Source organism: Microchirus variegatus, assembly GCF_963457635.1.
Source record: "Microchirus variegatus genome assembly, chromosome: 16".
Lineage (NCBI taxonomy): Eukaryota > Metazoa > Chordata > Actinopteri > Pleuronectiformes > Soleidae > Microchirus > Microchirus variegatus.
Window position 1 is genome coordinate 18,667,975 of NC_139817.1, and position 26,159 is coordinate 18,694,133.

General features: G+C 39.5%; 1 protein-coding gene across 1 annotated transcript in view; it reads left to right on the forward strand.

The window, feature by feature from the left end:
• The window catches only part of chd1 (chromodomain helicase DNA binding protein 1), a 56,884-nt gene extending 32,820 nt beyond the window's left edge, over positions 1–24,064 (forward strand). Inside the window, exons 14-36 of the mRNA XM_083902510.1 lie at positions 2,548–2,736; positions 2,864–3,026; positions 5,065–5,217; positions 5,687–5,758; positions 6,289–6,438; positions 8,150–8,298; positions 9,515–9,611; positions 9,837–9,932; positions 10,036–10,212; positions 10,334–10,491; positions 10,587–10,628; positions 10,719–10,852; positions 11,062–11,200; positions 13,306–13,456; positions 13,584–13,706; positions 16,228–16,383; positions 16,482–16,769; positions 17,601–17,732; positions 17,932–18,110; positions 20,369–20,468; positions 20,553–20,604; positions 20,689–20,953; positions 22,575–24,064. Of these exons, the coding sequence (XP_083758636.1) occupies positions 2,548–2,736; positions 2,864–3,026; positions 5,065–5,217; positions 5,687–5,758; positions 6,289–6,438; positions 8,150–8,298; positions 9,515–9,611; positions 9,837–9,932; positions 10,036–10,212; positions 10,334–10,491; positions 10,587–10,628; positions 10,719–10,852; positions 11,062–11,200; positions 13,306–13,456; positions 13,584–13,706; positions 16,228–16,383; positions 16,482–16,769; positions 17,601–17,732; positions 17,932–18,110; positions 20,369–20,468; positions 20,553–20,604; positions 20,689–20,953; positions 22,575–22,857 (3,448 nt within the window). The 3' untranslated portion in view covers positions 22,858–24,064. The remainder of the gene's footprint in view (positions 1–2,547; positions 2,737–2,863; positions 3,027–5,064; positions 5,218–5,686; positions 5,759–6,288; positions 6,439–8,149; positions 8,299–9,514; positions 9,612–9,836; positions 9,933–10,035; positions 10,213–10,333; positions 10,492–10,586; positions 10,629–10,718; positions 10,853–11,061; positions 11,201–13,305; positions 13,457–13,583; positions 13,707–16,227; positions 16,384–16,481; positions 16,770–17,600; positions 17,733–17,931; positions 18,111–20,368; positions 20,469–20,552; positions 20,605–20,688; positions 20,954–22,574) is intronic.
• The last annotated feature ends 2,095 nt before the right edge of the window (positions 24,065–26,159 follow it).

Sequence of the window (26,159 nt, forward strand, 5' to 3'; positions counted from 1 at the left end):
GTTTTTAAAAAAAAGTTATTTACAGTATTTTATTCTTCTTTGCATTTATATTTTCACATACTTTATTTATCTCTCAGTTCCTACAACAATATAAAGAGAAAATTCGAGCCCCTGTGTTGACGCCACAATGTATTTTACTTTACTACATCACAGAAAAATTCCTTGCAATCTCAGCGTGCTAATGTTTATTAGATCAGTAGAAAGACTTCTCCGTTTGTTTTGTTTACAACATTTACAGTATTAGAGTATTTCTGTGCAAGAAGAACTCCTAAAAAACATTATCTCGCTACTCCAGCTGTGTAGCCGCATGGAAGCAGGCTGCGGAGCTGTAAACCAGAGCACTGCACGTCCATTCTGGCCAGTAACGGTGAATAAACATTTTCTGATCGGCTGCTTATTCATGACAGCTGTTTGAATGAACTACGCAGAGCAAACTGCCTTTGGGTCATCGATTCATAGATTACTAATTTATGTGCGGTGACTTTTATCACTTATCAGTGTGAGAAATTTCATGTGTGACGTGTGAGTGTGTGAACTTATTGAAATGCTGCCACTGTGTTTGTGCTTGCTGTCACTTGATGATCACACCCCAGCGGTGCTCACTCACCCCTCCCAACTACTCCCTGTCCACTTTTTGAAGATTTTCAAAATCAGGCTTTGGGCGGAGTCGGCTTCAAAAGCCAAGTCTGGAGTTCCCCTTTAACATTTCCAACAATTATTTAAACTTCAAGTAGGGCTGGGCGATATGGCCTTAAATCAATATCACAATATATTGAGCAGCTCACTTCAATAGCGATAAATGAACGAGAAGTTCGACGCTTGATGACTTCATAGCCTAATTTGCATAATTGACCATGTATGTGTGTGTTTGTGTGTTTAATGTCCGATATGTATCAAATGCAGGGATTTATTTTGTGAGACTGAGTGAAGAAACATTTACACTGCGCTCTGCTCTGACTGCAGAGACACTTCCTGAGCCCTTGACCTGACCGCGAACTCGTCATTTAAAAACCAGGAAGCGTATCGTCATTAGCAACATATGCGGATCTCAGCGGCTCTGTTATAGTTGTAAATTAGACTGTGACAGCAGGTACAACAAGCTCCCGCTGTGCGGTGGACGTACGTGTACATTTACGGCTCAGTATTAAAAAAAATGTCGGGTTTAAATCGGGCTCGGGCAGCACCCGCTGCTTGTTGAGAGGGAGATGTGCTTTCACGTGAGAGTTTCCAAACACCACAAAAGACTCCAATAACACCAAAAGTCGGTAGATTTGTCACAAGTCGCTTTTGGCAAAAAAGTCGCTAGGAGGAGTCGGAAAGTCACCAGATTTAGCGACAAAGTCGGCATGTTGGCAAAACTGCTACCGCACCCGCCACGTTGTCTTTCTTCACCGTCTCTTTCACTGCTTGTTACAGAGGGTGTGGAGTCACATGACAACACACACTGTACACAGCCGAGTGTCTTAAAGGGACATGAACATGCCGGTAGCCTGCCTACATACATACACAGCCAAAAACTACTTTTATTTTCTTTTTTTAAATTATCGAATATATCAACATCGACAAAATTACGTCGATAATCGTCTTACATTTCGATAACGATACATTTTCAATATATCGTCCAGCCCCTACTTCAAGCACACATTTTATTTGGCGTTTGACACAAATGCGCCAAGAAGTCAGTGGATTTAGCTAAACATTCATGCAAAATGTGAATAGATCTGTTCTTTTTCTTCTTTCTTCTTTTGGCTTCTCCCTTTAGGGGGCGCCACAGATAATCATCTGCCTGACAGATATTGTTCTTGTTTAACAATAAAAATTAGACACTCGAAACAAACACTAGACTCTCGTGAGTGTGAACGTCAAGAAGTAAATGATCACCTGGTAAATGATTATTCTGGACCATAATAATGCATTTGACAGATAATCTGAATGGAGTAGCAGCATCTTGTGTAAGTGCTGGTACTTGCCTGTCCATTTCAACCACTGGTTAATATTGTACTCTAATGGTACCTCTGTAAATTTGCTAATGGTCAGAGCTGCCAGCAAAGTGGGTTGCTGTGGTGACTCTTTTGCTTTATTCAGCAAGCAAGACACCTGTGCTGAATGCCTCACTGGCCATTTTTGTTAGTCGCACTAACTACTTATCTTACTCTCAAACAAGGTTTCTGCGAAGATGGTGAAGTAATTTGATCATTCCTGCGATTACTACCAGTTACTTATTCAGCTAAGCCTGAAGCATATGTGCAGCTCAGAAATATTCTGTTTTTCTATAGTTTTCATGTCTTGTGTTACACGGAAAACTTATATTATAAAAATAAATAAATACAGGTTTTCAGTTTGTTCCAGTATACCAACCAGCACTAGGAGCATGTGATATGAATGTGATATATGGCAGTGTACCAGCATGAAACATTACATGATACAAACCCATGAAACCCTTCTTTTACAAAGTAATAGAGAAAGCATCTTCTGTGGATAAAAAAGGAAGTTGAACATAAGCAGACAGTATCACTATAACCTCACGTGTTGTGTTTGTTTCTCAAGGTTTCACTCTTGGGATTTGTTTGAGGAGGACCATGGTAAAGGTAGAGATTCGGGCTACACCAGTCTGCACAAAGAACTGGAACCTTTCCTTCTGCGCAGAGTCAAGAAGGATGTAGAGAAATCACTTCCTGCCAAAGTGGAGCAGATCCTCAGAGTAGAGATGAGTGCTATCCAGAAACAGTATTACAAGTAAGAGCTGGACTCAACTTTTATTCAAATTATGTGGTTTGTTGTCTTAATAAGCTTATTAAGTAGTATTACTAAGATTTTTCCTCGCAGTTTTTAAAGGGTTGTGTGTTTGTGATTGTTTGATAAGATGGATCCTGACCAGGAACTACAAGGCTTTGAGTAAAGGTACCAAAGGCAGTACTTCAGGTTTCCTGAACATCATGATGGAGCTGAAGAAGTGTTGTAACCACTGTTACCTTATCAAGCCTCCAGAGGACAATGAGTTCTTCAACAGAGTGGAAGCCTTACAGGTCTGTTTTTTTGCAGCATCAAGGTTGATCTAATTTCTGACTGTTGGATATACTTTTAACTCCAGATATACAGTCGGGTACATAAATATTCAGACATTGACACAATTCTCTTCATTTTGGCTCTATAAACCACTACAATGGATTTGAAATTTGAAAACGAACAAGATGTGCTTTAACTCACACGTTCAGCTTCAATTAGAGGGTATTTACATCCAAAAGTGAATGGTGTAGGAATTGCAACACTTTCTATATGTGCCTCCCACTTTTTAGGGGACCAAAGTAATGGGACAATTGACTGAAAAGCTATTTCATGGACAGGTGTGGGCTGTTCCCTCATTATGTCATCTTCAATTAAGCAGGTAAAAGTTCTGGAGTTGATTCCAGGAGTGACATTTACATTTAGAATCTGTTGCTGTTACCTCTCAATATGAGATCCAAAGTGATGTCACTGTCAGTGACTGTGAAGCAAGCCATCATCAGGCTGAAAAATCAAAACAAACCCATCAGAGAAATATCAAATACATTAGGTGGCTAAATCAACTGTTTGGAACATTCTTAAAAATAAATAATGCACCAGTGAGCTCGGCAACACCAAAAGACCTGGAAGACCATGGAAAACCACTGTGGTGATGACAGAAGAATTCTTTCCCTGGTGAAGAAAAACCCCTTCACAACAGTTGGCCAGATCAAAAACACTCTCCAGGAGGTAGGTGTATGTGTTTCAAATTCAACAATCAAAAGAAGACTTGACCAGAGTGAATACAGAGGGTTCACCACAAGATGTAAACCATTGGTGAGCCTCAAAAACGGGAAGACAAGATTAGAATTTGCCAAACGACACCTAAAAAAGCTGTTACAATTCTGGAAGAACATCCTATGGACAGATGAGACGAAGATCAACTTGTACCACAGTGATGGGAAGAGAAGAGTGTGGAGAAGGAAAGGAACTGCTCATGATCCAATACATACCACCTCATCAGTGAAGCATGTTGGTGGTAGTCTCATGGTGTGGGCATGTATGGCTGCTAATGGAACTGGTTCCCTTGTATTTGTTGACGATGTAACTGCTGACAAAAGCAGCAGGATGAATTCTGAAGTGTTTCAAGCTATATTATCTGCTCATATTCAGCCAAATGCTTCAGAACTCATTGGACGGTGCTTCACAGTGCAGATGGACAATGACCCAAAGCATACTGCAAAAGCAACCAAAGAGTTTTTTAAGGCAAATAAGTGGAATCTTATGCAATGGCTAAGTCAATCACCTGACCTGAATCCGATTGAGCATTCATTTGACTTGCTGAAGACCAAACTGAAGGCAACATGTCCCGAGAACAAGCAGAAACTGAAGACCAGTGCAGTAGAGAACTAGCAGAGCATCACCAGGGATGAAACCCAGAGTATTAAACAATGAATGTTTGATTTATTATTGTTTCCTTTGTCCCATTTCTTTTGGTTCCCTAAAAAATGGGAGGCACATATAGAAAGTGTTGTAAAGTAAAATTTTACATGGAGCCAGAAGTTCATTGGTTTAGTTTGATTGTGTCCTCCACTGTCATCTTAAATTGACATAACATCACACATTTTCCCCTTGAGCAAAGACGGCATATATCCATGGCAAAGTTGTGCTACTTGGTAATTACTTTAATGATACATTTCTAGGGCAAATATTTTAAAGTGTAAGCGCGTTTAGTGTACGGTTAGTTTGAATTATCACCTACGACTGTTTTGCAGTTGTGCTGTGTGGTCATATTAAATCAAAAGTGCCTTGATTTAATTACTTTGGGCTCAATTAAATGTTTTAGTATTTTTAATGTCAGGTAAGAGAGGTCAACATTTTGTACATTTTGCAGATCTCTTTCATAACAAGCACAAACTGAAATATCTTAAAATTAACTGATATTGAATCAAATCAAATTGAAAATCAAATCAAATGTGAGCAATACTCAGCCCTACAATGAATTTTTCTTCCTTCCCTCTATATGACCTGGCATTACTTGGAGATTCAACAATAATTATAAGCCCCTCTTTACTCTTACAGCACCTAATCCGCAGCAGTGGGAAGTTGGTTCTGTTGGACAAACTTCTGCTGCGTTTGAAGGAGCGAGGCCACAGAGTTCTCATTTTCTCCCAGATGGTACGGATGCTGGATATCCTGGCTGATTATCTGAGGAGTAGACAATTCCTCTTTCAGGTAGACCCACTCTCTTGATTATCACACATCAAGTATACATACTCTCTCTAAGCACTTCATTAGGCTCACCATAATAAAATTGGAGACATATTTACTGGGAGATTATATTTTTTATGTTTTTTATCTCCCAGTGCTATCATTTAGATTTCAAAAATGATTTTGAAATTTCTTTCTTGCTGTGAAGGAGTCATGGATAAAATGGCAACCTTAACCCTAACCCAGGTGAAACAAAACCATTTTGCCCAATCCTCCTATTGTCTGATATCGACAATACTTTTGATTTCATGATATTGTGAAATTGTATACATTGATACATCTCATCTCTGGGCAGAAAATGAAATGCCATTTGGTAAACACCAGACATGAACAATGCAAAGTATGCACAAAGATTGGTGGTCTGAACACTTTGTGAGACTGCTGTACACCCATTGATAAAATTCTGAATTTCAAATGTTGTCTATGTGTGTAGAGATTAGACGGTTCAATCAAGGGAGAGATGAGGAAGCAGGCGTTGGACCACTTTAATGCTGAGGGCTCAGAGGTAAGTTCTATCATCTATATGCAAAAGTATTTGGCCACCATTAGATTTGTTGTAGCGATACTATAATGACCATACAGTATAATATTTTTTTAAACACTTCATTGCAACACATCCATAAAATATAGGAAACGTGTATAGGAAATGCAGTTTCAAAGTAACACATTATTCAGGCAAAAAGCAGCTTCTGCAGGTTTAGTGTGATCTCCCCCTACACTTGAACAACAGCACAGCCCTGGACCTCAAACCTGGAGTTGTTTCTGTTACTTTGCCCTACTATTTCATATTGTCATTGAGCAAATCTCAAATGTTGCTCTTTTGAGATTAACTCAATGACAGTTACTATATATAAGACCAACTTTCAGTCACAGCATTCCAGTCTAGATGCCAATGATCACAGCATTGGGCAGACATAAAAAACAACAATGCTGGTGGTGACTTTTGCAAAGCACTTTAGAAAAGGGTAAAGCAGTTTATTTATTTGAATAAAACTAGGCCTGTTCCTTATTCACACCATCCACTTGTGTGCCCAGGATTTCTGCTTCTTGCTTTCGACACGTGCGGGTGGTCTGGGTATCAATCTGGCATCAGCTGACACTGTAGTCATCTTTGACTCTGACTGGAATCCTCAGAATGATCTGCAGGCTCAGGCCAGAGCCCACAGAATTGGACAGAAGAGACAGGTAAGCATGGTGCCATGTGTCAGCTATGTTAACAATAGATCACAAATGTAGATACATACAGACACTAAGTAAAATGCAAAACCCAAAGACTAAAGATTTTATTAAGTAAATTTCACTTACTCTAAGCAGAAGATAACACCTCAGAGCTTTAACAAAAGCAGCTGCCTCTATTGTACTCACCCCCCCCAGATTTGTTTTTGTTTTTTTAGTTGAATGGCGATGTAAGATATATATTTAAATATATTTTTTCAGTTAAGTAATAACAAAATGTCAGAGCCATATGTAGAGCTGATAATGACGCAGATATCCACTAAAAAACAGCGTTAATTGGAACGGCCGGTCTTGGTCGTAACTGTCTTGCTCTTAAATTAAAATTTAGAAGGTAGAACAAAAGTTCTTATTCCTGTGTGTTGAACAACAAACAACTTCCTTTGTAATACTGCACCACGTTCATTCAGCACTGGTAAATGACTGCTGCACTGTGGTTTGTTTTGTGACAGAAGTCTAGAGTAGCTCTAAGGCCCTGGCAAACTTCCACACATGCGTGCCGCATATCCGCAGAACCTGCTATACTCGCGTGTCAGGGTCCTGTAGTATACCACTTCACCATTTGGTGGCGGTACAAGTCTGGACGCAATAGGATGCATTCCTACCAAAGAATTGAAGTGAAGAAGAGAATGATGCTACAACTTCCTCAGACACGTCTGGTTTGAGCAGCTCATCAGCTGAACGGTCCATCAGGAAGGGGATTTAGGGTGTCGGCTGGTTCGAGGGTCACCAGGTCGAGGCTCAGATGACTATCCTTGGCAACTGCTTTTTCTGTTGTTGAAATGTTTTTTCCTGCTTTGTGAGCAGGGCTTAATACTCCACATACAGGTGGGACGGAGGTTCTGTTTGTGCATTAGTTGTCCACGCGTACCCAATGCGGTCTTTTCACGCGGTTCCAATATCTGTGCTGCGCGTGCATTACAAAGTTATAATGCAAATCGTGTTATTTGCATGATGCATGTTGGGTGAGCGGAAGTAAACCATGGCCTTAACGGTCTGGATTGCTGCACCCATTAACACACTCTGTACTGCAGTTTGTTACTCTTGTAAGTGGTGGGGGGAAGATTAGTCAGAGCATGTTTTCAGCATTCTCTATAGAATACATCATTCTGCTGCAGTTTAAATCTCTAAATAATTGAGCCATTATTTTTCATTTTTTTGTGACAGATTGTGCTGTTCAGACTCTGGGAGAAAGCAGGAAACAGGCGGGTCAGGTTGAAGTTGAGTGAGACACAGACAGGGAGAGGGAAATAGTGGCAGCTCTTAAGAATATGATTTTAATCCATGCCATAATCAATGCGTCTCTTTTACTATTGTGGTCAATGGGAAAATTGCCTTTTGGGCACAATCCAACTCAAAGTTGTGCTCACTGTTTGCAGGAAACTAATTCAATGAGCACTAGCTCATAGAGAGATACAGCACCATCTATGCAGTTGGAGAGACGTACACGGGCAATAAATGGATTTTCTCCTCATGTATACTTGGACTCTGCAAGTTGTCCGGTTGCCTGTCTTTGTCGCACTACATCCTTAGCTTGATTAAACTGTTGATTTTTTTTTTTTTCTTAAAATAATGTATAATATTTTCAAGATGATGTTTTGTATCAACATATTAATAAAGTAAAGCATACCTGGGATCTCACTGTTTGCTTGTTCACTGGCAGGTGAATATCTACCGTCTAGTGACAAAGGGATCAGTCGAAGAGGACATTATAGAGAGAGCAAAGAAGAAAATGGTGCTGGACCACCTGGTCATTCAGAGGATGGACACCACCGGGAAAACTGTCCTTCATACTGGTGCTGCTCCGTCCAGGCAAGAAATATTTACCACATTGTGCTGCTCGATTATATTCCCTCATTTGTGTCCACTTCCCTCTAAACTAGTAATCCTGTGCTCATTGAGCACCTCCTTAATGATGGTGTTGCCAAGTAGGGCTGCCACAAACGATTATTTTGATAGTCGACTAATCACTGACTATTTTTTTTTTGGATTAGTCGACTAATCGGATCATATGTAAATTGAATGTATAACATACAGTTTATCGCACCTGCATGCCGCTGCTCTTATATAACAATCATTAGCTTTCAGGTTGAAGTGTTCCCTCTTCATCGCGGTTGTCAGCGACAACGTGCTTCCTTTTCAGGTGCTTGTGCATTGCATGTTATATGCAGATATTGCATTGCACACTTTTTTCCTTTTTTTAAAATGCTCCCACACTTTTGATCTCCGTTGCCACCGGGAGCCCGTCTGGTATAACTTCCGGTGACATCACGACTGACCCAGATTACCACTACTGCGCATGTGTATGAAGGACAGGGAAGCAGACATAGAGGCAGACGCAGGCAGTTTTGAGAGAGAAAACAAAGTTTAAAAAATTACGCGTGGCCTATTGAATTAGTTGTCGACGATTTTAATAGTCGACTAATCGTAGCAGCCCTATTGCCAAGACAAGGCTTTATTTTCACCCCCAAAAATGCCCAGGATTTCAGCTATAGCATTTACATTTAAGTACATTTAAGTAAGTATCTTGGAAGAGCTGGGTTTCTTGAAGATAGACAGGGACACCCCTGTTTTGGTAGCGCTTGGTAGGCCATTCCACCACATGAAAAGAGCCTGGATTGTCTTGTGCAAGGTGTTTGCACCGTCAGACAACAATCCTTGGATGACCTGTGTAGTTGAGGGGTAACATAAGGCTTTATGTGAACATTTCAGTAGGTGGTAGCAGACCCATGGAGCACTTTGTAGGCTAGCATCAGTTGAATTTCGCCAGTGAAGCTCAAGGAATAGAGGGATGACATGCCCTTTTTGGCTGATTGAAGACCAGATGTGCTTCTGCGTTCTGGGCCTCCTGTAGTGGTTTCACAGCACAGGTCGGGAGGCCTGTTAGTGGAGCTCGTCGAGGCGGGACATGACCTAGCCTGTTCTCGGAGCTGGGTATCCTGTTGGGTACGGCCTGATGGCATTTGTAGGGTTCTCAGAAAGGCCATTGTTTTTTGTTGTTATTTCACCAATTATAATGCTTTTACAGTTCAGCGCCTTTCAATAAGGAGGAGCTTTCTGCCATTCTGAAGTTCGGTGCTGAGGAGCTTTTCAAAGAGCCAGAGGGAGAAGAACAGGAGCCTCAGGTATGTGCATTATTATAGTTATGTCTGAGGTATATATATATTTTGGCGTGTGTGTAATGTATATACATACAGTGGGGCAAAAAAGTATTGTGCAAGTTCTCCCACTTAAAATGATGACAGACCTCTGTCATCATTTTAAGTAGGAGAACTTGTACATTTGGTAGCTGACTAAATACTTTTTTGCCCCACTGTATAATATATAATATAACAAGACCTGTTCCGTAGGAAATGGACATTGACGAGATCCTGAAAAGAGCAGAGACCAGAGAGAATGACCCTGGACCCTCCACAGTTGGAGAAGAGCTTCTGTCTCAGTTCAAGGTTAAAATAATACTTGAGTTCAGAAGCTGGTTTCACAAATCCACTATTGTTGTCATCTTTTCAGCAAGTTAACATTACACTTGTTTGTTCCCATGACCTGTAGGTAGCCAACTTCTCTGTAATGGAGGATGAGGAAATAGACATGGATTCTGAGCGCAGTCATCTGAGTTGGGAGACTATTATTCCTGAGGAGCAGAGGAGGCGGATGGAGGAAGAGGAGAGACAGAAGGAGCTTGAAGAAATATACATGCTACCACGTATGAGGAATTGTGCCAAACAGGTACTCTCATGTCAAAAAAATAATTAAGAGCATTTTTAGTTTGCAGAAGGACTGTGATTTGTATGTGAGGCAAGTTTGGACTCTTGATGAGCTACCTAATTTTTTTGGTTTCTGTGAACAGATAAGCTTTAATTCTGGGGGCCGACAAAGCAGAAACAGGAGATACTCTGGTTCTGACAGTGATTCACCCTCAGACCGAAAGAGGCCAAAGAAGCGAGGGCGACCCAGGACCATACCACGAGAGAATATCAAGGGTTTCAGCGATGCCGAGATCCGGAGGTGATTATATAAGCAACCTATTTCTCACAGTAGCTATAAGCTAAGTAAATATTCCTTCCAACGTTGTCATTAATTTCTCTGTGAACTACTTTCAGGTTTGTAAAGAGTTACAAAAAGTTTGGTGGACCTCTGGAAAGGTAAGCAACATCAGATTTACTGATTATTTCTTATTGGCAATGGCAACGGCAACGCACAGTCTGCTCAGCATGCATCTCCTTATCACACAGGTTGGATGCCATTGCTCGTGATGCTGAACTTGTAGATAAGTCTGAACATGACCTGAAACGCTTGGCAGAAACCGTTCATAATGGCTGTGTGAGAACACTACGAGAAAACCCCTGTGGACCAGACAAAACCTCAGGTAACCATTTTCCTGTTTTATATGAATTAAAATAATCTTTCCTCATCAGATCCCAGTGTAAATATGTGTTTCATGTGTCTAACGCAGGGGATAAAGGCTAAAATTACAATTAGCATGGCATTTTGTAAATGATGGTAAATTGCCATGCACTTTAACTTCAAAATGAAATGACAAAGTCTGGAACTTGATCGATTTTGTTTGGTCATCAGGAGGCAGGCGAGGTAAGGTAAAAGGCCCGACATTTAGGATCTCTGGAGTCCAGGTGAACGCCAAACTTGTTATCTCTCATGAGGAAGAGCTGGCTCCACTCCACAAGGCCATTCCTGCCGACCCAGAGGAGAGAAAAAAGTAAGGCTCGTGATGCATGACACAATTATCTGTTGTTCACTGTCTTAAAGTCTGGTCAGCCAACTTACATTTTATGAACAAACACTATATTTTACATGACAACACAGAAATTGTGGTGTTCTTATTAATGTGAGCAAGAACACTATTAAGTAAATAGACAGTGAATGTTGGGAAAGGAATTTCAATAAATGCTAATTGCAGTTAGGAGTAATTAAACTGGGTTAGAACTGCTTTAACATGAAAAAGTATCAGTCCAATATATGATATATGTATGTCTCTATTTTTTTTTTTTTTTTTTTTCAGGTAAGTAATACCAAAACGACATTATCAACATGTCCAAGAAAAAATGTGTAGAAATAAACTCACATTAAAATAAAAATAAGTATGTAATAAATATGACTTAAAATGAAGTACATTGTCACTGGTAAACTGCCCAGGGTGTGACCCCACCTATTGCCCTATGAGCTGAGATTGGCACCGCTCCCCCCGTGACCCTCATGTGGAGGATAAAGCTGTAGACGATGGATGGAAGTATATTGTTCCGTATAACAAAATATGCACTGCTGTATAATTATGTAAATAATGTTCAGGTGCTCCTTAGACACAGCAGTGCTACACGACTCTGTGAGGCTCTGCCACCACTGCTGCAAAAATCCAACTCATCTTCATAGAAAATACTATATTCTAACTAGCATTAAACTCAGCCAGTTTGTCGTTTGTACAACCCCTGGCAAAAAATGATGGAATCATCAGTCTTGGAGGATGGTCATTCAGTTTTTTAATTTTGTAAAGAAGCACTAAAAGAAATCAAGAAAAACTATTGTGGTAGTCAGTAAGAGTTACTTTTTTAGACCAAGCAGAGGAAAAAAATTATGGATTCACTTAATTCCGAGTGTTTCTTAAAGCCAGAAAGTTGCCATTTGAAATGACTTAAGTTTTGAGTCATGTCTGTGATCGGCTTTTTCTTTTCAAAAGTAAAGAACTGAATGAACATCCCCCAAGACTGGTGATTCCATAATTTTTGCCAGGGGTTGTAATTGAAACTGTGAATTTACACTACTATTTACACTATTATAATATTATACTAACCCTTATTATTATTATTATTATTATTATTATTATTATTATTATTATTATTATTATTATTATTAATAATAATAAAAATAATAATAGTAATTATAGTAATGATAATAATAATAATATAAATGGCCTGTCCTACTTAAAGGGATAGTTCGGAATTTTGAACATAAGACCTATTTTCCAACTCAGCCGGTGTGATGGAGACGTCTGGAGACGTTTTCAAGAAATTTCATTCAGTTCTTCTAGTTGCCGAGTTCGCTGATGCTATGGCTAGTGCAAGTCAATGATACAAGTTAGCATGGCATTAAAAACACTCATACCGACTCCACAGTGCACCCGAGGCAAATCGATTGTAACGGCAGACTATCGATGTACATATCTGTGTTGATAGAATAATATTTGAAACAAAACTAACGTTGCATCGCATGAATTTTTGAGGGACTACTTTCTCAGCACTATACTTCCGGCAGCGGAATCAGTCCGCCGCTGCCGGAAGTATGACGCTCTGCTGCTGCTGCTGCTGAGACGTAAATCCTTCAAATTGCAAGGTTAGTTTTATTTCAAACATTCTATCAACACAGATATGTACATCAATAGTCTGCAGTTACAATCGATTTGCCTCGGGTGCACTGTGGAGTCGGTATGAGTGTTTTTAATGCCATGCTAACTTGTATCATTGACTTGCGCTAGCCATAGCATCAGCGAACTCGGCAACTAGATGAACTGAAAGAAATTTCTTGAAAACGTCTCCAGACGTCTCCATCACACCGGCTGAGTTGGAAAATAGGTCTTATGTCCAAAATTCCGAACTATCACTTTAATAATCCGATATTAAATAATCATTAATATCGGTTCCAGTCAGGAATTTCAAACTAAAAAGCAATAGTGGTGCACAATGTTGTTGCAGAGTTTCATTGTCGGTCTGTTTTATTTTATGCTAATGAATATAGGAAACCAGGGCATTTTACAGGCTTCTATTTGTCGTCTTACTCTCCTCTGGATTGTTATTGTCTGTTTATGATTAGGTACATGATTCCATGCCATTCAAAGGCAGCACACTTTGACATTGAGTGGGGGAAGGAAGATGACTCTAGCCTTCTCATAGGAATCTATGAGTACGGTTATGGCAGCTGGGAAATGATCAAGATGGACCCGGACCTCAATCTCACACACAAGGTCAGTTCAAGTACACGCATGCACACTTTTGTACAAAACATGGATACATTTATCTGTAACTATAAAAGATATAAAAAATATAAGTAAAGGTTGTACAATAACGACAAGTGTGTCCGCATTTGATCAGCTCCTACCAGATGACCCTGACAAGAAGCCACAGGCCAAACAGCTACAGACTAGAGCAGACTACCTCATCAAGTTACTGAGCAAAGACCTGGCCAAAAAAGAAGCACAGAAACAAGCAGGGACGGTAAGTCTGACAGTAACTCACGTAATCAACATCACTAACCAACGATACAATCATCACTGTATACTGCTGCTACTTATGGGCTCTTTTCATTGTACAAATTATCTCATGAAAAGCATAGATATTAATGATAACATAACTCCTTCAATTTCAATAGCACCTCATGCTCGAACCCTAATTATGGTGGCCCAGTGCAAGTCATGCTAATCAGGGCAGTGTTACAGTGAGCCAGCAAATTGCCTCTGCACAAAAATCCCTCGTCAGCCTCTCTGACAGGCAATGAGTCAGGACAGTGGCTCTGAAAGTAAAATTTTTCAGTAATCTCAACCAAAACCTAAACTGCACTAGAAAACATGCAACGCACACTTCTGTGTTTCTCACATCCAGGTGGAAACTGTTAGTGATGTCACCCATAAGAATCTGAACAGTCTTTCAAGTTCACCTAAAGAAAAAAAGATTATTTGATTTGCTTGTAGTAACATTGTCTTCTTTTAAATATAAATGCAACCTAATCTTGCAAACAATTTTTATTTTTTTATTTTTATTTTTTATTTATTATTTCAGGACAATGCACATTAATGAACATATACAAAATTACATGTAAATGCGCCAGATTATAGCCCAGGGGCTAATTTCCATCTGTAGTCCATATTTGGCAGGTTGATGTTGGAATAAAGAGTACAAATAAAACTAAATAAAACAGCAAGGAACAAAATCGATAGTCTGCCGTTACAATCGATTTGCCTCGGGTGCACTGTGGAGTCGGTATGAGTGTTTTTAATGCCATGCTAACATGTATCATTGACTTGCGCTAGCCATAGCATCAGCGAACTCGGCAACTAGAAGAACTGAATGAAATTTCTTGAAAAAGTCTCCAGACGTCTCCATCACTCCGGCTGAGTTGGAAAATAGGTCTTATGTTCAAAATTCCAAACTATCCCTTTAACAAACTTCAATTGTTTTGATTGCGTGGCACTGTCTTCGTCTCCTTCGGTGTTGATGGCCACTCATTTCGTGGAAGCGGGTGACATTGAAAGAAAGAAATAATCTTAAATGTCATTTGCTTTATCATTTTAATTAAGTCACAGAATGAGGAGTCTTGAAGGTGAAAATGAATTTTGAAATATTGATAGGGCCCTATGAAATCCGTTTTATTTTTTTCCAAATTCCGTTTTATTTTTTTCCAAATTCCGTTTTTTCCGTTTTAGAATTCCGTTTTTTCCGTTTTATTTTTTTTATTCTGTTTTTTTGTACCTTTTATACTTACTTTACCACCATAGAATGTGTGCTTTTTGTGTCAGTGAATAAAATGTCCACTGAAATGTCCACTTTCTTCTTGAATCCACTGACTTCTCAATTGTTCAATTGTTTTGACTTAAGTTAAATCCTAATTAAGTAAATGCCAGTGAATCTTAAAACAAGCCATGCAATGCTGATCACATTTAAAAGTAAAATAATTAACATAAATAAAAAAGTGGTAGTGCCCCCTCATCTGGTGCAGACGGATTTCTGCGCACCGCCCCTGCGCTGTACTGTTCTCCCTCTCCTGCGCTGTACTGTTCTCACTCTCCTGCGCCGTGCGCTTCTCCGTATCCGACTGGATCGTTTCTCTACACGCAATATTACCCCTACAACTCGCGCAGAGACACGCCAGCATTTAACAGGCGATGTGCAGTTTACTCGCCGTGTTTCGGCCGCCGAATTATCGGTGCATTCCTAAATATAACATCTTTATTGACAATAACAATATGACCGTAATAATGGCGTATTTGATGGTGTGACTTGGGTTTCAATCGGCACCTGGACAAGGGGACGCTCGCCGGTTACATGCGTGCGCAGCGCACTTGTTCCGCGGTTTAGAAAAAAAAAGTGTATATAAAGTAAATAAACAAGCAACACGCACTGGGGGAAACCCTGGGTGAGTGTTTGTGAGGAGATGCAAGGGTGGTGCCACGAATGAGCGTTCCCCGGAACATTTCTCCAGACAAACGTTCCTTCTCCTCACGATGACAGCATTTCAGTCACATTATGTCAATTTCCGCGATATTCCGCGTTTAACATTAGATTCCGTTTTTATTGGCCAATTCCGCGATTCCGTCCGCGATTCCGTTAACACGGAAATCATAGGGCCCTATATTGATTATTCATTTTATTTGAGTCACAAAATGCAGCTCCATTTTGTAAATGAAAAAGCATTTCTGTTAGTGCATTTTATTTTGGATAATGGCACACATTTGCTTCCATAGAGGACAGCCAAATTTCTACATATTTAGGTAACAGTGCTGGTCTTTTAACAAATAGCAGTGCAATTGTACAAATATATATGAAATCCATTTCATGATTTTACAAAAGTCTTACTAATTCAACTTTCAAAGTCTTTTGAAAATAATTCATGTGTAGGACATGTTGTGTCCCTTTTCTCAAGAATCACTGAAAGGAAATAATTGTGAATGCTAATGAGTGCTAGCCGTACCTGATATAGTTTAATTAAAATGTCCCCTTTCGCTTTCTTTCATAAATACAGGCTAATTCACGGAAGAGGAAACCAAGAAGTAAGAAAAGCAAAACTCCGAAGCCAACAAAGATGGACGAAGTAATAAAGAGTCCATCCTCGGATCCCCCATCAGACAAGGGGTCAGATGATGATGACGATGATGAGGATATCATCAAGGAGGAAAAGGTATTTTGAGATACAATATTTAACAATATAAGTTTTTTTTTTTTTCATTTTTGTATTTGAGTTGGACGTTTATGTGCGATGTGCTTTGTCTCGTTCAGGAAACGGCACCGGTAAAGCCTCCAAGCAGACCGAGCCGAGCAGACAGGGTGGTGATGAAGGAAGAGGAGGAGGAGGATGATGAGGAGGATGAAGAGGAAGAGGAGCCTGAGCAGGAGGAGGTTTCTTCATCAGGGGAGAGGGAGATCAAAGAAAAAGAAATCAAAAAAGAAGTCAAAAAGGAAAAGAAGGAGGAAAGTTGGGACATTAAAGAGACAAAGGAACCAAAAGAGAAAAAAGAAGCAAAGCCTGTGGATGCATTGAACAAACAAGAGGACAATGCTGACAAGGTGAAACCATATTTCTAAATGTATGCAAAGCAACAATACCTAACATTTGCTGAGCAGCAGCACCCTCTGCAGCCACTAGTGGTGATCACTTTTGGACCAGAGCTCCAACTGCATTGTCCCACCCACTAAACTGAAACACAGCTATACACGCACTCGAGTCAGTTTAGTTCAGTTCTGTTAACTCACTGAACCATTTTTTAATGTATGGCTGTCATACATTATACATCTCAGCACGACACTTTTCATACAGGACCAGGAGTGGGCAAACCTTTTTGGCCCAAGTGCCATACGGGGATATATAAATTTAGAGGTGCTGGTCGTTGATAAGGGAAGGGGGAAAAACAAACGTAAATCACATCCATGCATGACCGGCGCATACCTGTGAGATTGAGTCATTTTTTATTTTATTTTTTTTAAATTTGTTTGACAGCCCTTATAAAAATGTAATCATTTTAAGTAGAGCTGGTGCTTCAAGTAAAATAGATGCCAAAACACAGTAAGTATATGTACTAATTCCATAATTTGGAAGCCTGTGACCTCAATTATTTTTAGGTCTGTAATTAATGTCAGTCTGCTGCAGGCAGGAGAAAACATCCATAGTTTGCCCACCCTGTCATAGGAGGTTAAAGTCACTCCAGCTGTCATGTGCAGGAACACAAATGAAAGATAAATTATTCTTCCTATTTTCAGTCATTGTGCAGTAATGTTGTCAATTTACTGAATTCACTTTTAGTTCCTGTTAGTTAGTTAGTTGTTAAGATTTTGGTAAAGGTTGTGAAAGACAATCCTGATAACTTGCTTAGGAATTCATTGTCAAATCTTTTTCGTCAGAATGAGGTAAAAACTGAGGCACGAGAATGGACAAAGAAAGCCTCTGATGTTCCAGTGCATATAACAGCAAGTGGAGAGAATGTGCCCATATCTGAGGAGTCGGAGGAGCTGGACCAGAGGACCTTCAGTGTGGTAGGTTCCTGTTAAAATCAATATGAATATTTTATATTTAATTTTCATTTAAAACATGTATATTTACAATGTGATTTATTATTATATTACCACAGTGTTTTGTATTTGTTTATTGTTTTGTATTGACGTACGGTTTAGCACTTTGAGGCCAAATGTTAAAATGCAGTAGTGAGAATTGACCTAACTATAAATGTTGCAGTGTAAAGAGAGGATGCGGCCAGTGAAAGCAGCCCTGAAGCAGCTGGACAGGCCAGAGAAAGGGCTGTCGGAGCGCGAGCAACTTGAACACACAAGACAGTGCCTCATCAAGATCGGGGACCACATCACTGAGTGTCTGAAGGAATATTCCAATCCTGATCAGATCAAACAATGGAGAAAGTATGTGCACACACTGCAATAAGATCAGCAAATATCACCAATATATCACCAAATCAATACTTTTTCCCAGCTTGTATTATTACACGTTAAAATCATAATTTTGTTCTTATAAACGGATATGACATTCTTATGTTTGATATTCAGGGGTGTGATTTTTCCGTTTTTAAATGGAATTCTGTTTTTTTTTTGGCCTGAAAATGAGCCTCGTGTGAATCATGCAGATCCGCAGTTTTTTGGGGGGGCGGGGGTGGGGTGCGCAGGCATGGACTGGCCGACGCATATTTTTGGGTTGGTCCAGGGCTGTCATAATTTGATTAAAAAAGTATATTATTAGTGCTAGGCACGTTAGCGGCGTTATAAGGCATAACGAGTTTCCATGACGACTGACCGGGAATAAGATGCTTGTAATGTCATGTTTACGTGCCTCCCGATTGTTAACCACTTCTTCCCTGACCCTCTTTTTGGAGTCCCTGCTCGAAAATGACATGCCCAAACTAAATAGAGTAAATTTCTGCAGTGACAAGCTCTATGTGGATTATCTGGGTATCAAACTACAGATAACACTTGTGAGATTCCACCAGAGGTGTAAGTTTCACTGTAGATGCCTGTGTCAGAGTAAATGTACATAGAACACAGCATAACTGAAGGATTTTCAGTTATCTCGCCTAAAAAAATATTGCATTTTAAAGCAAATATCACCTCTAAATATGCAGTAGGATCTTAAAAATGCATGGAGGTCATGTAACAGCATGCGGACATGAGCTGTGCAAAGTCTGATGCTGCTGAAAGGAAGCAGAGTGAAATTACAGAGGTTTTAGTAAAGAGATGTCTAGGCGTTCTCTCTTTTGGCACAGTTTGGCCCCATGAGTGTGAATCACTTCATTAGCGAGTCAAAAGGACATAAATGCATATGGCGTATTTGTGCGGACATTCGCCTTTCTCTAATCGGAACGATCTAATGTCGCTCTGTAATGATCAATCAGACTGGGATTTGTTCCCAAAGCATGCTGGAAAGTGTAGTTCATTAGAAGTGGTTTTGTTCTGGTGGAAATAACTTGTTTTGATAAACAGCGAAGGTAAGACAACGTTTCTGCTTGTATTTCTTGAAAGTCAGTTGTTGTTTTGCTCTTATTTTGGGACTGGATCCGTGAATCTTGGTCGTAGAGTGATAAAAAAGCAGAGCGCTCTGTTTATTAAAGGCAAAGAGCAGCGCCACAAATAACCAGCGTACCTGTGTACTGTGTATGTGTGCCTTTGTTTTTACAGTTTAGCATTACTTTAGAGACTCATTTTAACAATCGGGAGTCACGTAAACACTTTTTCTTTTTCCGGTCAGTTGCCATGGAAACGAGTCATGCGTTAACGCCGTATAGTGCCCAGCACTATATATTATAAATCATGTTTTATGATTTATTTTGTTATTTAATATTCGTGAAACATTTAGGGAACCAGTAGGGCTGCAACGAAGAATTAATCGATTTTAGAGAGTTTCTTTTTTTTTTTTTTTAATCAATTAATACAAGCTTTTTGATCTTTTTAGCTTTTGATATGTGAATATTGTCTGGTTTCTTTGCTCCATCTGACAAAAAAAAATCATAAAACTATATATATATATATATATATATATATATAGTTTTTAGTTATATAGTATATATATATTTTTAGTTATATATATATATATATTTTTTTTTTTAGTTATATATATATATACATACATACATACATATATATATATATATATATATATATCTATCTATATATATATATATATATATATATATATACATACTAGATACATATATATACATATACATATACATATATATATAATGATGATGAAAATAATGGACAGATTGATTCTAAAACTAAACAGTATATTTCATTTCAACACTGAAAAGCCATCTCTAGCAGTGTTTCTTTGACAACCACTTTCACTTCAAGATGGAAATTGTGGCACGAAGGCCATCTCTCCCAAGATGAAAGTCTCTGAGTAGTGAAAGAGCATTTACATTTTGTTTTAACATGGTTTAACTCTCTTCCAATGCCGTCATGTCATGGTAGGTGCACCATATATTTTCCCTTTTTTTTGTCCTTTGCCAATCACACCCCTGGATATTGTATTGATATAAAATGTGGGGAAATGAGGGTGTTCACAGGAATGCATCCAGGATGTATTATGAGGCCATCACTGGCTCTGGACTTTGAACATGGTTTATTTGTTTCATGTATACTAAGGGTGTGATGTTTGTCTCTTTCAGAAACCTATGGATATTTGTTTCCAAATTCACTGAGTTTGATGCCAGGAAACTACATAAACTGTATAAGCATGCAATCAAAAAAAGACAAGAAAATGCCCAGGTATGTAAAGGCGTTGGTTATATGGATAACAGTAAGACATACTGTACTGGCATTACTAATCACTAATGGTGATTGTTTCTTTAGGCGATGGAACAGAACACTAGAACTCTAACTACACAAAGCTATAAACATGCAGGTACAGTTGCTTTGACACTGCTAAAAAATAAACATAAACATTAAGTGGAATCTGTATCCTGACTCGTGTGCTCCTCATCTGCAGATGCTGAACGGCTGAAGGACAACTCCCACCAGGACGAGAGCAGCAGGGACAGCTACAGCTCAGAGAGGCATCAGTCGACAGGTCGATTCCATGAGAACAGCAGCAGCAAGGAGAGACACATCACTGATTCCCACAGGAAGACTGCAGGAGGAGAGTCCAGGAAAAGACCCTATTCCTCCTTCAGCAATGGCAAAGACCACAGAGACAGAGACCACTACAGACCAGACAGCAGGGACAGGGACAGGGACAGAGACAGACAAGACAGGTGAGGGACAACAAAAAACGGAGTACTGTTGTAAAGTTTTTGATAGGAACCATGTGTCATACTAAGAAAAGGTGCATTGTTACCAACTTTAGTTACTACTCTTTGTTGTCATGAAGGACTTTGACGCTACACTCACGTGTACATGGTAAAGGCTTCAACTGAAATGCTGCTTATTCACTTTGAATAGAGCTTTCAATGGATCCATCACTTAGCTTTGCTTTGCTCACACTGTGCACAGCGGAAGATGAGAACAGTTTATTTTTCCAATTATCAGCCAGTCACATCTCAAACAGAGCTAATCAACGATGTCATTCTTCCTCCAGGGTTTCCCTCAGAAAACCTACTAAGCCTGGTGGTAGGGCCTCTCAGGCAGCCCACTGCGTTTTTGTAAAAAAGGGCAGCCCTTTTTTTCCTGCACCTTGCGCTTCTCTATATCCAAGCAGGCACTACGTATCCAACGTAGACTGGATAATTTCTCTACACCTAGTTTTATCCCCGCATCCAAATAATGATCTTTATGACTAGGATCAAGCACAGTCGCGATGAAGTGCAGGGGACCCGAGTAGATCATAAAAAAATGTGGTGACAGACTCTGAAACTTTTCTTCCCTGTTTCAGTACCGGGGGCAGTCACACGCAGCGACAAAAACGTTATAAAACAATGTCTAACTTTAATAAACACAGATGTGCTTCATACCCACAGAAAGGTCAGAAACTTGGCTAAAAGCTCATTAAAAACATTATGTTCATGAAACACAGTTCAAAGACAGATGGATCAAACAGCAGGAATGGAAAACACAGTTAAAGCGCACACATTGAAAAGCAGCACCGGAGCATCACGTAATTATGTAAACGAAAAAAATGTGTCGACTGGACATAAGAGAGTCCACAGATTCCAACGTTTTTTTTTCATCACTCTACGACCAAGATTCACAGATCCAGCCCCAAAATAAGAGCAAAACAACAACTGACTTTTGAGAAATACAAACAGAAATGTTGTCTTACCTTTGCTGTTTAAGTTAATTTATTTCCACTGGAACAAAACCACTTCCCAGCATGCTTTGGGGTAGAGCAGTCCCAAACGATTAATCTAGCGATTATTTTTTCGATTAGTCGACTAATCTAACGACTAATTTAACTCTGCGTGTGCGCGCGTGTCTGTCTATGTGACTCTATTGAAAGGAAACCATAACTAGACAACAACTGTCTAACGTAGCGTTTCTCTCTTTGGTTTACTACTGGGACTGCTTGATAAACGAACATTACAGGGCGGGAAAGGGGAAAAATCAAGGTGTTTTTCTAGCATAGGAATTTACATACACGCCGCGCGGTGCATTAATCGTTTTTCTTCGATTATAATGTTTTTATGATCGTGAGAAGTCAAAATTGAAATCATGATTAAAATTCTATTCATCATCCAGCCCTACTATCTGTGTTTTTATTTTCAATTAGACAGGGTCAAATGAAAAAGTGGGACAGACGCTCAATTTGCGTGACGCGGGACAAAGGCTAAAATTGCTGAACAGTACAACGTAAAGCGGGACAGGTGGTCACTCTAGTGGTGTACCTGCTGCTTTTCCGTGTGTGAGGCTTTGTGCTGATGGTGCTGTTTGTCTCTGCAGATACTACAATGACAGTAAGCACAGGAAGCTGGAGGATTTCCGTTCCAGCAGAGACCACCGGCTGGACGTGAAGGATTATTCCCACTCTGACCAGCGCTCTTCTTACCGCTACCACTCAGACTGGCAGACCGAGCAGCGAGCCTCGGCCAGCGGACCCCGCTCTCCTCGAGACCAGCGCTCGCCCTATGACGCCCGCTCACCCATGGGTCACCGCTCACCTTTCGACTACTCGTCGGACCACAAGAGCACACCTGAGCAGATCTGGAGCAGCCGCAAGACATAACAGGAGCTGCCTGGTCTGCTAGTAGCAGCCATAGACTCAGCACATGCCTTACAGGGACTGTTGAGTTTGAAGCACTGTGTACCAGTCAGTTCAGCATGACTGTCATCTCCACACTTCAGCTCAGCTCACACACCTGAGAGATGGAAGACAGGTAGCAGATCACAAAAACAAGAAAAGAGAAAAAAATAAAGAAATCAAAGCATATTTTTCTATGAGAGTTTAATGCTGCATTGTTGTGTAGGTTCCACAGAATGCAGCACATTTTTGTTATTTTTATAAAGTTTTTTTAAATTCCGATAATGGACACAGTTGACCCTTAGTGCTGCCTCATATTCCCACCAACCTATGACACTGGATCCTGTATTGGACTGTTCTCTATGTTCGTGTGTCTCTCTCTGTCATGCTCATCGTGATTATTACCCAGCTTATTTAAGATGTCAGTCGTCACATGAATCACCACACATTGATATAAAGGTTGAATCCAGTCTGGGCTCAGGCTCATCACCTGAAGTACCTCATTTATAGCGTTTATTTTCTTTAGTTTTTTCTTTTATTTCCACCAGGTGTGAATTATTTAATAACATAGCTGTAAAAAATCTGATCTCTTTTTTTTATTATTATTTTTTATTTTAGAGCAATTTGTACCATGTTTTTTCTCTCCTCAATAATTCTGTTGTAAATTTTTGTAAAATAGTAAATTGTTGGTCTTTCTCCTCAGGCTTTTTGGATTATGATTGACTCTACTTTTCCCCATCAACTCAGGCTTTTTTGTCTTTTGACTCTTGACTTTATGTACAATAGTTCTTTCCTGATGATCTTTCAGAATGTAACTTTTGGTAAAGGGAAAGTTCTTAAAGGATACTCAGTTTTATTCACTAGTGCTTAGTTCTTTTGTCTCAGTGAGATGAGTGTCGGAAGGAAGTTGTCTTTTGTAATCACGTTCTGAAGGAAGACGGTTGTTTTTCCATAGATGCTCCTGTTAGATCTTAATCTTTTTACATGATTTCTGTTTCCCTCTCATTCTGTTTCCTGTGTAGGCAATAATAATGTTTCTATGCAGCCAAGTATATTTGTGGTGAACCACCCAACTGAATGAAGTCACTGTTACAGTTCACACTGTTGTACATAAATTTCCTGTATTTCAAAAATGACTTTACACTGAAAGTGCATGGATTTTTATGAACTGTTTTATATAGTTGTTTATGAAGCCATTAAAATCAATCGGTGTACTCACTTGTACCAACTCTTCAACACAGTTTCCAGGTTCTCTTTTTGTCCATCAGTCGTGGAAAATGTGGAGAAATCACAGCGAGTGTCATGTGGTGGTGTTTCCTCGACATCGTATATAATATATTAAATACTGTTGGTTCACATCTTATCCTTAGACTAAAAGGATTGTTATAGTTATGATCAACACCATTAAATGTCAGTGATTTATATAGAGCTGCAACTGACGATTATTTTCGTAATCGATTAATCTGTCGATTATTTTCTCGATTAATCGATGAATCTTTTGGTCCATAAAATGTCAGAAAAAACGTTGATCAGTGTTTGTCAAAGCTGAATTATGATGTTTTTCGAACGTCTTTTGTCCACAAACCAAAATGATCCAGTTTTAATGATTTCTTTATGTGCAGCAAAAAACAAGAAACCGATTATCGATTATCAAAAAAGTTGGCGATTAATTTTGTAATTGATTAATAATCGATTCATCGTTTCAGCCCTAGATTTGATTTGACATAACCGATCATAGAGTAACTAACTTTATTAGTTACTTTATTTCTCAGTTCAGTCACAAGCAACGTTCCACTCTGTATCTGCTGTGATTAGGTTTTCATTGTGGGTGTGATTTGTGTGAGATTTTCAAACTCTTAGACTGTGGTGCGTTCAGTCGCTCAGTTAGGCCTTAGTTCTGTCCCAGTGACTGAAAACTTGTGGCTGTTTCAACAGTTCATAACCTGTTCTGCGTTCAGTTGAGTTGGGGAAGAAATGGTGCGAGTGACCCTGATGTTGACATTACAACTAAGTTTTCCTGTAGTCTGAGGATAATCAGAGGGATTCAAGAATATGCTACTGTTGGTTAATCAACGATATTTCAATTTATTAATATGGTAAGATAAAACCTTTTACAATATTGCAGAAAAGAAACCCAACGGTTCACACAATGAGCAAACACTAGGCATCAGTGGAGAGAGAAAAAACTGAAGAAATCTCTGACAGAAGCAGACTCAAACATGTGCAACATCTGCCTCGAACATCCTCCACCAGAGAGTCACGGGGGGTGCTGTGCCTATCTCAGCTGACATAGGGCGATAGGCGGGGTCACACTCTGGACAGTTCACCAGTCCATCACATAAGGGCCACATGATTTCCAACCGGGTTGGTTTGTTAAAAACCTCTATGATTTCTACAGGAAGTTGCTGACTTTGACCAGGGAAGATGCCAGACTTTTGTGCAGGCTACAGATGCTCTAATCACCGTTGTCTTGAAACCGAGAACCCGTGTTATCACCTTTCACCTGTAGGACAATTATGATTTATATTTAGGATAATCTTTAGTTACTTAGTGGAAGTTTGTACAATACAGGTCCTGTTACACAGGAACAGTGAGGCTATGACAATAGTATTGCAAGATTGTTGTTGATACAAGGCTTTTTAGAATATGTTTGTTTACACGATAACTGAATGTTTCTGTTTTAAGTGAGGTTATCTTATTCTTAAATTACATACATGCATACATACATACAATTACCCTATAAATATGATAATTTAGGTGTGTATTTGTGTCCTTACTCTTAATGTTAAAGGAAATATGGATTGAAAATCAATCAATCAATCAATCTTTATTTGTATAGCCCACAGTTTACAAAACATAGTTTGTCTAACGGGACTTCACAGGGTTGGCAACATCCTCTGTCCTTAGACCTTCGACCAGGGTAAGGAAAAACTACCAGGGAAAAAACCCTTGTAACAAGGAAAAAAGGTAGAAACCTTAGGGAGAACCACAGGTGAGGGATCCACTCCCTGGACGGACAGACGTGCAGTAGATGTTACCCAAAACATACAATACATAATGACGAGAATAAAAAGTGAATGGCAGAGGTGGAGGGGTCGCAGCAATATTTGACTGTATACTTTCGCTCACCGCTCGACCCACGGGTACTTATGAATCATTTGAGCACCTTACTCTAAGTCTGTTAGACTCAAGTATTAAACAGAATAACAGACTCCAGTTTATTATTGTATACCGACCAACTCCTACTCTGAATCTTTAAGTGATTTTGCAGATTTTTTATCTGATTT